The sequence below is a fragment of the Mesoplodon mirus genome (assembly GCF_964341445.2).
Source record: "Mesoplodon mirus genome assembly, chromosome: 7".
NCBI lineage: Eukaryota > Metazoa > Chordata > Mammalia > Artiodactyla > Ziphiidae > Mesoplodon > Mesoplodon mirus.
Window position 1 is genome coordinate 107562747 of NC_138983.1, and position 15127 is coordinate 107577873.

At 38.8% G+C, this 15127-nt stretch overlaps 1 protein-coding gene across 1 annotated transcript in view; it reads left to right on the forward strand.

Annotated features, from left to right (window-relative positions):
- Positions 1-13154, forward strand: part of LOC309808935 (DNA-directed RNA polymerases I, II, and III subunit RPABC4-like) — a gene marked incomplete at its 5' end in the record, with an annotated part of 45007 nt that extends 31853 nt beyond the window's left edge. Inside the window, one exon of the mRNA XM_082629500.1 lies at positions 12883-13154. Coding sequence (XP_082485626.1) covers positions 12883-13067 — 185 coding nt within the window. The 3' untranslated portion in view covers positions 13068-13154. The remainder of the gene's footprint in view (positions 1-12882) is intronic.
- Positions 13155-15127: the final 1973 nt, after the last annotated feature.

The window sequence follows — 15127 nt, forward strand, 5'->3', positions numbered from 1 at the left end:
GAGGATAAAGATTTTGGAAAAAGTGGATTCAAATTTGAGCAGAACTCTCCAAACATTTTGTGAGAAAGATATACCTTCAGCATGATTAAATCATGGGGCATATGTGAGAAGGTAGTGAAACTTGGGGGGAAAAAAAGGGTAAGGAAAATAACACTAAGAGAGATGACCCTGTACTCTGTGAGCCATGGTGGAGGTGGGCATTTATACTTGAGTATTTCTTCTCTTGAAAGGCCCCCACAAGGTGCTATTGAGGGATTTAAGCAGCAGTGGAATATGGTCAGATCTACATTTTAAATAGGCCACTCTGGCAACTGAATAAGGGTGACTTTGAGGGGAGAAAAGACGGGAGGCAGAGACATACTTGTGAGGCTCTAGCTGAAAAGGAATGAAGACCTAAATAAGGATCTAACTTAGGCCAGCAGGAAGAGGTCAAGTGACCCAAAAGGTAAGAGTGTGGGTTTTGTTGTCAAATGGACCTGGCTTCACTCTGCTCCCCAGCTCTGCTACTTAGTCCTTTGATAGCGTAGAATATTCTTAATCACTCTAATCCTCAAATTATCTTCCCATCTGTAAAACAAGTGTGATAGCAGTACATTTCTCATAGAGTTATATGGATTTAATGAATAAGACACACATTTAGCATCATGTGTAATAACATATAATCAATATTCAATAAATGAAAAGTAATGTTGTTGCTAGTAATTTTTTTGCTAGGTTCTTTGGCTGTTCTATAATTAAATTAACACAAGACAGATTAACAAAAAAATAACAAATTTAATTATGTACATACAGGGTCACATAAGACTGTGAAACCCACTGACACTCAGGAAATTGCAGCTTATATGCCATCCTGAGCTAAGGAGAAAGGCATAGGGATCTGTAACAAAGGGAAGAAGGAAGGCAATTTAAAGGAAGATGGGAAAAGCCAGTGTTTGGTAAGCAAACATGTAACAGGGAAGAGCTAAATCGAACTCCATGTTCGATCTGTTTCTTTAACTTTAACCTTTGATTTTTGTTGCTTTTGTTATTATAATCATACATAATGACCTGCCTCAGGGAACCCTGCCCCTCTGCCCGAATGTTAAAGTGCCTCTGTTCAGCTCACAGGGAGACAGTCTGCCCTCGCCCACCTGTGGATGGCTGCAAAAAAGAAGAAATTATCACATCTCCTCACCCCTCACCGAAGCTGGCCATTCCAGGGGATATTTGCAAAACTTACGGCCTTTTTTACTTCCTCATCTCCTCCCCCTCTCTGTGCTATAGAAGAAACTGGCATCCAAAGCCCGATAAGATGGTTATTTTCAGACTTTAGTCAGCCATCTTCTCGGTCTGCCGGCTTTCTGAATAAAGTCGTATTCCTTGCCTCAACACGTCGTCTCTGATTCATTGGCCTGTCGTGCAGCGAGCAGAGCGAGTCTGGACTCGGTAACAAATGTTTACCATGTCATGCAAAGACAGTGGAACACAGAGAGGACTTTGAACAAGTAGGCCTTGCTAAATCCCCCAACCACACATCGTTCATATTCTTTGTCGTTATCTCTGGTGATAGTTCCCTTCCCGGAACAGGCCCTCTATCTAAATTCTGTTAGGCAGTTAAGGGGGAGGTAAAAAAGAAAAACTTTTTGAGACTTCTATTTCTTAAAACTAATCAGTCTAAAATAATCCTTATGCCAAAGAGACACATTTTTGGGGTGGCAAAAATTTGCCCCCTACATTGCAATAGGTAAAACAGTTTTCTAAATTTGTACTTTTAGAAATTGGCATAGCACAAACCTGCATCTAGGCCATCTGATTCAAATTTTGTGGATTTTCTACTATACAATACCACCACAGAAAACATGTTGAGATGATACAAAACAATTTTAGAGACCTTTAAAAGTAGTCGAGTATTAAAGCTGGGGATATACTGAATGACTTTGCCAATCCATTTTGTTTCATTTCAGATATTTTAATATTTGTCCTCCTGGTATCAGAAGTTGGTTATGATCCAAGCTCTAAATCTGATATGTTTCTAAAAAAATCAGATATGATATGGAATAACTTTAGCTCCTGGAGGACACAGACTGTTTCCAATTTGTCTTAGTATTTATTCTCAGTGCCTACTATGGGATCTGACACATAACAGCCCCTCAGTAAAGGGTTACTATATGAATACATTACATTCTTTTTTGGAAAGAGCTAATCAAATGTACCATAACTTATTTGAAATAAAAATAACAGATCAATGCAAATAGCAATGAGAGAATGGTCAGAGAGTATAAGCAGTTATTCCCCTATACTCCTCTGGTAATATAGATGCTTTTCCTGAAAAATTCTTTTCTATCAGTGTTGGCCTTGGGGATAGGGTTTTACAGAAGGTTTTGCAATGCCATCATAAACTTAAAGATGCCAGAGGAAAGCCCTGAGGTGCCAGCATCCCATCTACCTTCATTATTAACAGATCCTCCCGATAAACCTGGCTTTAGTACAAAGTGGGATTACTGAGAGCCTTAATGTTGTTGCTGATTTGCTCACTAATGATTATTTTTCTCCCTCCATTTCATAATGCTCTGCCTGGAAAATCTGTTGCAAGTGGCCAGAATTATAATTCTTCTAAGGAAGTGTTTTCTACACATGGTTAATGATTTTGCATCTTGTTAACTCAACCTTCACACTCCTCCATTCCTGCCCAGCTCATTTGGTTATGGATATTAATCACAGTCACAGGATAGGAAATGCTTTATTTTAACGTGTAATAAGTTTCCAGCTCTTCAAATTGATTCTTGCAATGTGAATGTTGGTAATCAGTACACTTTAATGCCATAGGCATATCAGAAAAGGCTGAGGAAGGAAGGTATCCATTGATACCAAAGATGAAATAGCAAATATTCATGCAAAAAAGACAAATGTCCTTTCTTCAGCTTTAAAGAAGATTAATAGTTATAATTAAAGATCACTCTATCTGTGTGCATTGACTCAGACCTGGCTGAGCTCAGCAAACACTGCTCACAGGCCAAATCCAACTCTGCATGTTGGTAAATGCCTCTGTGACGTTGCCACAGGGAGTTGGTTCTCGCTCTATTGACAGAAATGAGGCAGTAATTGAAGTGACTGACAAGGTGCATTTCATCTTTGACCAGGAAAGACTTTTTGTCTCAAAATATCTCACCAGAGGAGTAATTTTCTCTGTGTGTGTTTCTTGTCCTGACACATTTTCCATGATAATAGAAAAGGGGAATTTTTTTCTGAATGTTGCTTAGTGACAAATAGCAGATACACTGCCTTTGCAGGTAACAAGTGTCTGAATGCTGTCATTTTGTGATATCGACAGATAGGACACATAGTAAGCTGTGGATATTTATACTGGAAAAATAATTTGTTTTTGATAGAATAAAATCAAAGATGTTAAAATGTTTTTTATGGTATTATGCCTCTACAGGTTTAAAATTACCTGACAAGATTTAATCATCTACAAATAGCAAATGCTGGAGAGGGTGTAGAGAAAATGGGACACTCTTACACTGTTGGTGGGAATGTAAATTGATACAGCCACTATGGAGAACAGTATGGAGGTTCTTTAAAGAACTAAAAATAGAATTACCATATGACCCAGCAATCCCACTACTGAGCATATACCCAGAGAAAACCATAATTGAAAAAGTCACATGAACCCCAATGCTCCTTGCAGCACTGTTTACAGTAGCCAGGTCATGGAAGCAACCTAAATGCCCATTGACAGTTAAATGGATAAAGAAGATGTGGTACATATATACAGTGGAATATTAGACATAAAAAGGAACAAAATTGGGTCATTTGTAGAGACGTGGATGCATCTAGAGAATGTCATACAGAGTGAAGTAAGTCAGAAAGAGAAGAACAAATATCATATATTAACGCATATATGTGGAGCCTAGAAAATGGTACAGATACACTGGTTTGCAGAGCAGAAATTGAGACACAGAAGTAGAGAAAAAACGTATGGACATCAAGGGGGGAAAGCGGGGGAGGTGAGGGTGGTGGTGTGATGAACTGGGAGATTGGGATTGACATGTATACACTGATGTGTATAAAATGGATGACTAATAAGAAATAAATAAACATAAAAATAAATAAATAAATAAATAAAATTACATGGTAAGATTTAATCATCCTATTCTAAAATGCATTTTAAGGATTTACTAACCTGAAATTTTCAGCACAATGAAAAAACAAAATAACCAGTATAAAACACTTGCTGTTTTATAGAACCTGCCTTGTCAATGAATATATGGGCTGCTGTCAGATTATACCGCTTTCAGAAATTCACTGTTATGCTGGGAAATGGCCTGCATTGACTATACTAAACTGGAAAACTTAAAAACAATTATTCATGAAGTTTAAATGGTTTGAAACATTGAAAAAAACCAAAGGAAACATTTTTAAAACGTGTAGGCCAGGGCTTCCCTGGTGGCGCAGTGGTTGAGCGTCCGCCTGCCGATGCAGGGGACACGGGTTCGTGCCCTGGTCCAGGAAGATCCCTCATGCCGTGGAGCGGCTGGGCCCGTGAGCCACAGCCGCTGAGCCTGCGCATCTGGAGCCTGTGCTCCGCAACGGGAGAGGCCAAAACAGTGAGAGGCCCACATACCGCAAAAAAAAAAAAAAAAAGTGTAAGCCAGAGAAGTTTTTCCTCTAGGTTTTGTAGCTGTCCTAATAATTAAATTGATATAAGAAAGATTAAGAGGAGAAAAACAAACAAAATTTAGTAACATGTTTACATGGGAGAGACCCAGAAAAACTGAAAATGGGGAAAGCCATAACTTCACATACTGTCTTCAGCTAAAGACAAAAGGTGTTAGGGGTGAGGAATAAGTTATGGGAGGTTACCAGGAAAAGCACAGTAAGCAAGAGTTAGGCTGTTATGCACACTTAACTTGTTGCCTTCTCCACTGAAAAGAATATTGAGAGATTTAGAGTCATCCCCCTCTTCCTTGTAAGAGAGGAAGACATCCTTACAAATAGAGATTTCCCTTATACCTGTAAATGTCTTTTACAAAAGTCTTATGTCTACTTGGTTTTCAGAGCTTCTCCTGTGTTTACAATTTCTTAAAAATAATCAGCCTAAAATAATCCTTATGCTAAAAGAAACATGCTTTGGGGTGGCAAATTCTTCTCCCCTGCAATAGCTTTGCCTGACATTAGAATCTGTGAATGCGAAAGGAAGAGTTTGATCTTGAACTTGGAACTGATAATGTTAAGAGAACATAGTGTTTTCTTCCATTTTTTCTTTCCAGTGTAGCAAGAATATTTTATGGAATGTAAATACACATGCAAGTGATCAAATATAATAGCAGGTGGAAAGACAGACAGTGCTTATCTGGAAATATGAATCTGATTACACATTGCTGTTTGTGTAACACAGGTATACAGTTATGAAAAATGTAGTGAGATCAGCAATTTCTAAAGCAATAGTAAGTTAACATCATCCAACTGAGAAAATTTCAGAGTATACTCTGTCATAAAAAGAGAGAAAAGGGAGAGAGGGAAAGCACTTAATATTGGAATTTAAAGAATAAGTTGAATGAGTTAAGAACATCAGTACCCAACTGTGAACATCATAGGCTGTAACACATTTTAGGCAAAATGAGGGAGTATGAAGATTTCAGAGTCTGTTGCCATAACACTGAGATAAAAACTAATAGACTTAGCAATAAAGTAATATCTCAATTCCTGAAGTTCAATTTTTCTGAATACCTCTATTAAATTAAGACTGATGTTATTCTCTGATACCATTTGCAATAGACATTTAGGACCTTATTTTTCAAGGCCCCATGCTTCAAGGGGTTTTGATATGACCACAATTCTTTTTTTTTTTTTTTTTTTTTTTCGGTACACAGGCCTCTCACTGTTGTGGCCTCTCCCGTCGTGGAGCACAGGCTCCGGACGCGCAGGCTCAGCGGCCATGGCTCACGGGCTAGCCGCTCCGAGGCACGTGGGATCTTCCCGGACCGGGGCACGAACCCGTATCCCCTGCATCGGCAGGCGGACTCTCAGCCACTGCGCCACCAGGGAAGCCCGATCACAATTCTTAAAAATAAAAACTGGATCACAATGCTATGTTTGCCCAAATCAGCTGCCTAGAAAACTAAATAACTTTGTTATTTTCCCCCCATTTTACTATTCCCACATTCCGTTTTTTCAATTAATTCAGAATAATTGTGAGAACTTAATATTTATTGGGTCATTCAAGAATACCCTTGAATAGGCTACTCAGAACTCTCAGCCTAAAGAAAAAAATAGCTCCATATTAGTTTTGAATGCCCACAGTTATTTTCCGTTTAAAATCATTTTGAGAACTTTAGCTTTACCTTCAGATCCTAAAACAATCAATTTCATAATAGATGATATACTGATAATTATTTGGTGTGTTTTATTTAATTAGTCAGTAATAAACCAGTGCACATAATATGTCACATAGGTTTATGTTGAGGATTTTACATGTATAATTCTCATACTAATGCTGGGTACATTACACATATAATTTCCATTTTATCAATCAGAAAATAAATGCTTAAAGTGCAAAAAACATGTTCTAGGTCTCATGGTTACCAAATTCCTCAAATGGGATTTAAATTGTCAAAGCAGAAATTGCACTGGACAAAGTTAAACAGGCAAGGACATGTTTCAAGGCTATTGCAATAAGGAAGAAAGACTGAACTCATCTCTACTGAAACAAAGATGGGATGGTTTCAAAACACTGAGTGAGGTAGTAGAAAAGAACTAGAGGACATTACAGGGGAGGTTGACCAATGGGATGTGCTGAGCATATTGAGTTATTTCTGAGTTTGCAGATTTTTTCTCAGTGATTAGGCCATCTATATTTCCTAATTGGTACCCATCAAAGTTAAAGTCCTACCCTCCTCTCCCACAGAGACTGGGAAATACGATGCTATCTTCCTTGATGAGTACATTTCGAAGAGATGATTCCTGGTCCTTGACAAAAGGCATTCTGTGGGTCATAAAACTGTCAACAGGCTAGGAGATTTATATACATGTCAAATGGGCAGAGGAGTAATTTACAAGTTTTCTAAAGTAAATATTCTAAGAAAAGGAAGGTCAGGGGCCTATAATGGGGAAGAAATCGCTGTAGTTTAGTCAAGCTGAGGGCAATGCTAAAGTTGTCTTGGTCAAAGTCCATGTCTGTCAGACACAAAAGCAGGAGCTCCTAATGATGCTGAAAGCTCAGCTTCGCTGTACACCAGTGCCAAATCAAATCTTGGAGACAGAGTTTTGGGTAAAGTAGAAAAGGATAGCTTTATTACTTTACCAGGCAAAGGGGAACACAGCAAGCTACTGCCTTGAAAAACTGTGTCCCAAACCAGGAGTATTTGATGAGTTTATGACAATACTTCCCAAGGGTGAGGTTGCTAACAAGATTAGGGTGTGTGCAGAGTCTCAGGTGGTCTCCTAACCTTGATGAGCTTCTTTGGTCCCTTTAATCTTGCCTCAGGTGGTTTCTTGGCTGCTCCTCCCTGATTCTGCCCTTTGGAACTCAGGGAAGGTCTTGGAGTCTGCAGTCTTGCCTACAAGAAAGGCCTCCATGCCTGGGAGCATCACAGGACCCTACTTGGTTTCACTCCCCCCTTTTCCTTCCTAATCCTCAATCTTGAGGAGAACAGATGTTGGACGAGAAAGGGAACAACAGCATTTTGGATAACAATGTTAATCATAAACTCAGCAGAAGAACTCGCTTTAGGGGGACTAGGGTTTTTTTTGGGGGGGTGGGGGGGGACTAGGTTTTAACCCCCACTTCAATTTTATCTTTCCCCAAGTCTTTCAGGAAACAGGGTGATAACTGCTCTGACTACTTACTGCTGAGATGGGGCATAGTCCTGCCTTAATTTGGGGGAATAGATACAGAATTAGAAATATTTGCATTCCAAGTCCTGGTTCTGAGTCTTATATGGTTAAGATCTCAATCCCTGTTCTGACATTTTGGTTCAATAGACCCAGTTAGAGGTAAGAGGAGTGACAACCAGAACTTTATTAGGCAGAATAGATTTCATTTCCTAAGGAATTCAAGAGAATAAGTCTGAAGCCAGTTGTTTCCAAACCATTCCCTGGATGGGGAAACCCTTCAAGGCAATCCTGAAGACATGGAAATAGTAAGCTGAGCATATATCTAGCAGTTAGAAATATTGAAAGAAACAGCACATGAATCTATAGGTAGAAGGTATGAAAACAGAAGCTTAGAAAGGATAAGAAAACAGAACTTTCATTTGTTGGAACAGATACTTAAAGTTTCCCAAAGAGTGAGATGTCTGCTTCTTGGAAGTCTGTTCACTGGCTGTAGGCAGGCTTGGCTAGTCAGTCTCTGGTAATCTTCTTGCTCTGGTGTGATGTACCCACAGTTTTACTCCATCCAGTTTTAGAGAGGCATGAGTATTAAGAAGAATGTCATAGGATCCCTTCCATTTTTCTTCAATCTGCTGCCCAGGTCATTGCTCTTTTTCTCACTTTCAGCAACACCAGGTCTCCTGCTTTGAGGGGATGCAAGGGAACTTTCAGGTGAGGGGGAGGCCTATGGAACACAAACTCATGCACAGAGGTAAACAACTGACCACTCTGTTGAACATAGCAATTGGCAAGACCTTGTCCCATTTTAGATGACTCTTTTTGCATAGCTTGGTGAGAGTTTTCTTAATAATGTCCTTGAGAAAGGTTTTGCCACTTCTGATGCTTTTACTTTTCTGGCTGGAAAAGCCTTTATTCAACCTTGATCCAGGTGTAATCCTCTCAATTCTTTAGCCAAAATCATTTTGAAGAGGGTGGGGGAATTTTTTAATCCTTGTGGTGTCTGACATAGATCAGAAAATTCAAGTCTGCAACAATACAGGAGTGAATGTGTCTTAAATCACATCCATAAAGGGCTGCAAGTATTACCATAGTTACTCCATTTTGACTTTCAAATGCATTCCCCTCCTCAATGGTAAAGCAGATGTCACTGTTAATGATTTCACTGTTTTTCTAGATATGGGAAAATGAAGAAATTGGGCTCATAAAATCTCCTGAAAATATCTAACTCTCTGAAGGCCTGTTCTGCCAGTTATTTCCTAGAGCACAGAGTGCTTCATTCCTGATCTCCACCCTGAATTCCTTGAAGGTCAGTGGCCATTGCCTTAATCCTTGCAGAGGCAGATTGCAATTTTCAGTTGGCAGAACCCCTTCAGTGTTATAAATTCGACCATGGTTCGGGGGGCATTTCATGACCATTTTGTCCCATGGAGCTGAGAATGCTCATTCCCATGTCTGGTGAAGATTTCACTGATAGGCCACTCAATGTGCTATTATTGGACTAGGCCTATTAACAGTGCCAAAGGTCTCTGGACCACCTGTATTGCTAGTCCCTTATGGCCCAGAAAAATATTCCCTCGTGTTGCTTCTTCCCTTATCTAGAGTTGCACTACTACAGTCATTGATCTCATAGGAACTATATATCACCATTTTATCAGAGGCCCAGTCACACATTTGGTAATGCAAGAAACAACAATTTTGCAAAACAGACAATATAAAAAACAATATAACTAACAGATAGTAAAGTCATAAGTAAGAATATACATCAAGAACTTCCATTAGGTGCAGCCCAGTATATACCAGGTCATCGGACTTAGTCTGCTCTGTACCAATCCTTATTTTTAAGGGAAATTGTATATTGGCATTGCCCATAAGGCACCCAGCCCAGTTTCCTAGTGTTACTAGGCTGGTTATCCCTAGTATGGGTTTAATTGTCCCCAACATAAGGGAGCCTTTAAATTTGAATGAACATAGCCTGCTGTTAACCTCCTGGTTGTAGATCATGGAGCATCTGATCTTTATCCAAAGATTGTTTACAAAGTTAGGCTTCAGAATAAAACTTAGCATGTTCTTCTGACAAGTTAATTATATTTTGTAACAATATAACAGCACGGAACTATCTGGGAAGTGAGTATTGGTAAATACAGACCTTAATTAACAAAACTGGAATTTAATATTCAGTGAAACATAATTTTTTAAAATTACCCCCATTTTCATCAAGTACACCCAAGGCTAATTTGCTTTGAAAATAAGTTCGGCCCATTGACCACATAGGTTCTTCCACACTGACTCTGGTGTAATTCCTCAGAAGGCATCTCAGACTAAAATTTCCAAAGGCCACTCAAGGCGAAGAAAGTCATATCAAAGGTCTGCCATCAATATTTTGCCTAGGTGGATTTCTCTCTTCTAGAAGTCCCCAAAATATCAAGATTCCTACACATGCCAGGAGACAATCTTTTCACTCGCCTGAAAAGGCTGCTCAGAACCCAAGAGTCTCCAGTTTTTAAAGGGAGCAGGCAGAAGGAAAAGAAAAATATCTCAGTTTCACTCACAGAGGTATAATTTACCACATTGTTGTAAATCATAACCAACTTGAGTGGAAGTTGTTTTACTATATCTGGAAAACACAAATCAAAACCAATAACATTTCAGACAAAACCCATAAAAATTATAACCATATTCACCTGTTCATTTAGTAACCAGTCTTGTTGTTAAATTTTTATAAAGCCAACAGGTTTTCCCTAGAATTTTTCAATTTCTTACCCAGTTCAGCATCATGGTCTGAAAGTTAGAAACTTGTATTTATCCAAAAGTCCTTTCTATAAATCTTCTTGAAGAGGAAGCATTTTTGCAAAGGCCTCAGAATAAAAACCATAAGTGTCTATAATGACAAAAGACTTAAGAAGTCATGTTTAACGTCTGATTACAATGTAATGCAATTGACAAAGTAACTTGGTTACTGCTGAGACATACAACACTTTAAGATAATAACTGGATTTATAACTGATGATATTTTATCAGGACATATAAGAATTCCATATAATTTCTAGAATATCTATGTTATTAACATTTACCACACACTATAACCTAAGATTTATTACTCATTTGACCATACTTCCCATGTACTTTTAACATACCAAACAAAACTAATTAGTTTTTTATCTCTCTTTAGGATGTTTCAGGGGCCCTTTGAAGCATCCCAAAGTTAGCTAGAGGTCAAAGGACTTCATTAAATTTTGATTTAAGAAGTTTTGTCAAATATATATATATCAAAAATATATGTCACAAAAAAAAAAATATATATATATATCTCAAAACGGTTTAGAACACTCAGCCAGGATCATAGGTCACTGTGAAACAATATTCACTTAGACAAAGTAACAATAAAACAATTTCAAAAACAAATATAGAACAGATCTCTTGAAAAGGTAAAGAAACAAAATATGTTATCAAAGGCACTTCACATCTTAAGAAAACTGGTTCTCTTAACAGAGAGAAAAGCCAAATTCAAGTTTTGCAACTGCTTAATTTTAAAATTCATTTACTCATTAAATTTATTTTAACCTTAGTCAATCCTCACCATGCACAAAACTCTTTTCTCGGGGCCCACTTTCCACAAAACTTTTTGTCACTTTCTGTATTCATCACTTAATTTTTCCATTCAGAAACAGCCAGCCCTAAGTCAGACCTACTTCCTTTTCCCTAATAAAATGCAACTCCATTCCTTATACCTTCTTTACTGAAAACACACATCCTACTTTCCTTAAGCAACCATGAACTGTCCTTTATATCAACACTATGTACATCAGTAAACATAAATCCAAATAATAATTTCTTGAAATATGTGCTTTCTTATAGAAAATATTTCAGTGTAGCACCAAACATTTATTAATAGTTCTAAACCTTTTATTTCTCTGTAAAAGGAAGCCAATGTTCAGTAATTAACGTTTCAGCATCTTATTTTATTTTGAAATGTCCTAGTTATTCAATAAACTTCCATCATTTAACTTAATTTAGCACAACTTTACATTTTTAAGTAGTCAAAACGCTTAAGAAGACATTCCTAAAACATAATTTTTCCTAAAAATTCACCCAAAGCCCATATCTCACTTGCATTACTTAACATTGATGACTCTAAAGACATGTCTATATTAATCAAACCAACATGCTTAAGCCACCTTCAATAGCCAATATCAATTCAGTACTGAACATTTCCCAGATCATGTGGTCCTAGAATTTATCATGGCCAATTTTCTATATATTTAGATTTAATTTGTAAGTGCACACTTTGAAGTCAATTAAATATAGTTCATTTACAGGTTAACTTTTACATAAAGACAGAACCAGAAATCTCAGTTTTTCCGCTTGAGTTTAAAAGGCTTCCACCACCCCCACCCCCACCACCCCACCCCCGCCGCCTTTTTAAGTTTTTTTTTCTAGAGATAGTCTAGACAAGATAAGTATTCCTGAGGGCCTGAGCACAGGGGAGAAATGCCAATTCTTTTTCATGGGAGCATAGCTGAAGATCTCCCAGTTTTGCAAAAATACCCTGGTGGGGTGGGGGGGGTTACAAGTTGGAACAGAGCTCTGATCACCCATAACAAGGCCAGTCCAAAAGGGAAAATCCCAACAACATTCTGCCACAGGCAAAGCCTGACACAATAGGGAAGGATTCCCTGGTGCTGTCACATGTGAGCCCTCTTATTTACCAAAGATGTCTGAAGCAGTCAATGTAAGTACTGTCACACATATATACAAACAACAAACATGGTCCCACAAACAAAAGATCAGACAAGGTGTAGCCTAAAGATTCCATTTCCACTCCCAGACAGAGGACTCAAAATGGCTCGCAATGATCGGGTAGAATTTTCCCATCCTGCACAAGCCTGAATGGCTCACCCCAAAACGATACACACTAAAACACAAATGACACATAAGCTATGGCCACACAGACAGAATATCAGAGGAGGTATAATTTTAAAATTCTACTTCTGGTGTTACGTGGGTAAGGAATTGGCGGATTGGGGGGTTGGTATTTGGGCCCAAACTGGAAAGACGCTAGGGACTAAACAGGTACAACAATAGACACCCAGAAGGATGTTCAACCCCCAAAGCAGCAGCCAATGATATATATCTGTGGAGAATGTCACACAGAAAATGAAATAAAATCAAGGGATCCAATCCGTTGTAGAGAACATGGATACAGAATAATGTACAAGAAAAGGACTAAAAGACTGGTGGTTTTTGATGCTCAATGAAAGATGAAAATCAGAGGAATGTCTTCATTTGGATTTGGATTTGCTATTAATGTTGTCGTATAGCTTTTGATTAGTGTACTTTATGAATACAACTATACACACGAAAAAAAAAATTCTACTTCCACTCCCAGACAAAGACTTCCAAATAGATTGGCTCAGTTCTTGAAAGAGAACAAACCCAGAGTTGGCTCTTAGGGAGACCAGAGTGGCTCAATTCCTGCAAGGGAGTGAGCCCAGAGTGACTAGCCTAATGGAGTGGAGAAAATTCCCAGCCTTTCCATTCCTGTGACAAAACATTTATAGCTGAAGAATAATATAATAACTTAGGCCACCATATAGAGGCCACCTCTCCTCACTTTTAAGAATATAGAATGGCCAAACACAGTTACAATAGAATCTCATTCTTTTCAGTCATAGATTCATAGTTATAGGTAGACCAAACTGCCAGAATTTTCCCAGGCGGCTCTCAGATGGACTCAAAGAAGAAGTGCTTCCCATGTTGAGTTGAATTAAACAGCTGTGTGCACAAAACGGAGAGCAAAACCAGAATACTTGCCAGCCAAATGGAAGCCACACACACACAAAATATAAACAGCCCAAGGCTCAAACTGGCTTCCAAGTCCCACTAAACTAATGACCTTGGTCCAAGTGGTGTCTTACAAATGGAATCTTCCTAATGGAAAATCCCCAAACAGGAACCAGAGTTTCCCTAAACAGACAAAGTCGAGCAACCTCAGCATGCATGCTGGGGGACTTACTTACCAAAATGCTGGCAGAGGTGTTGTGACTTCCCAAATGCTACTCTTCTGCTTCCCCAAAATAACTTCTCGGGAACGGAAGTCCAGGGCGGCCCAGGCAGAAGGAAGAGAGGAGCATCCTCAAGGCAAAAAGGGCCTTAGAATCTGCTAGAGCAGTTCTTCTTCCAATGTCTATTCCCACCTCAGAGTTCCAGCTACCAGGATGTTGGACGGGGTATGACCGGGGCTCGGCCTTTCCAGGCAAGAGTCCCAGGCAATCTGGCCTCTAGGAGACCCTCCGGTGGACAGTCCCGAAGTTGGCCCCAGATTTGTGCCAGAATTGATGCAGAAAGCTCGCTTCTCTGTACACTGATGCCGAATCAGATCTTGGAAACAGAGTTTGGGGTTAAGTAGAAAAGGATAGCTTTATTACTTTGCCAGGTAAAGAGGGACACACTGGGCTCCTGTCTCGAAAAACTATGTGTCCCAACCCAGGAAGATTTGATGAGGAGTTTATGACAATACTTCCCAAGAGTAGGGTTGCTGACAAGATTAGGGTGTGTGCAGGGTCTCAGGTGGTGGGGCCTCCTAAGTTTGATGAGCTTCTTTGGTCCCTTTAGTCTTCCATCAGGTGGTTTCTTGGCTGCTCCTCCCTTGATTAGCAACTGAATCTGCCCTTTGGAACTCAGGGAAGGTCATGGAGTCTGGAGTCTTGCCTACAAGAAACAAAAAGGGGACAAAAAGGCCTCCATGCCTGGGAGTTCCACAGGACTCCACTCGGGGTTTCACTAACCCTGATTTTATACTGAATCCTATTTATACTGGTTGCACAATAACAGTTAGGAATATTAGGTATTTGTCCACAGAATTGCAATTTATTTGCTGATGATATGTTCCCCCCAAATTGTGGTATAATTATGTTATTTTTAGTTAATATTAATTTGCCAGGAATGCTCTGAATGTAAAATGTCTTAGAAAAACTTTAGTAAAGACTTGAATAAATTATTTCAAAATACAGTTGAGAAATTTGAGATTTGCCTACAGAAACACATCTAGATGTTGATAGAAAAGAGATAAAAATTCAGATTTTCCAAAATTTGATTACCCATGTTCCTTTTACCATCATCCAGAATATATAGGGATTTATTATTTTATTTAACAAATATTTAGTCAACAAATAATTTGTATTCAACAAAAATATAGCATAGTACCTGTATCTTCTAGGCACTCTGCTAGGTGCTGGAGATCTATCTGTGAGCAGGGGAATTAAAGTCTCTTGCTGTTGGAACTTACAGTCTAAGAAGAAGCAGATATTTTATAGAT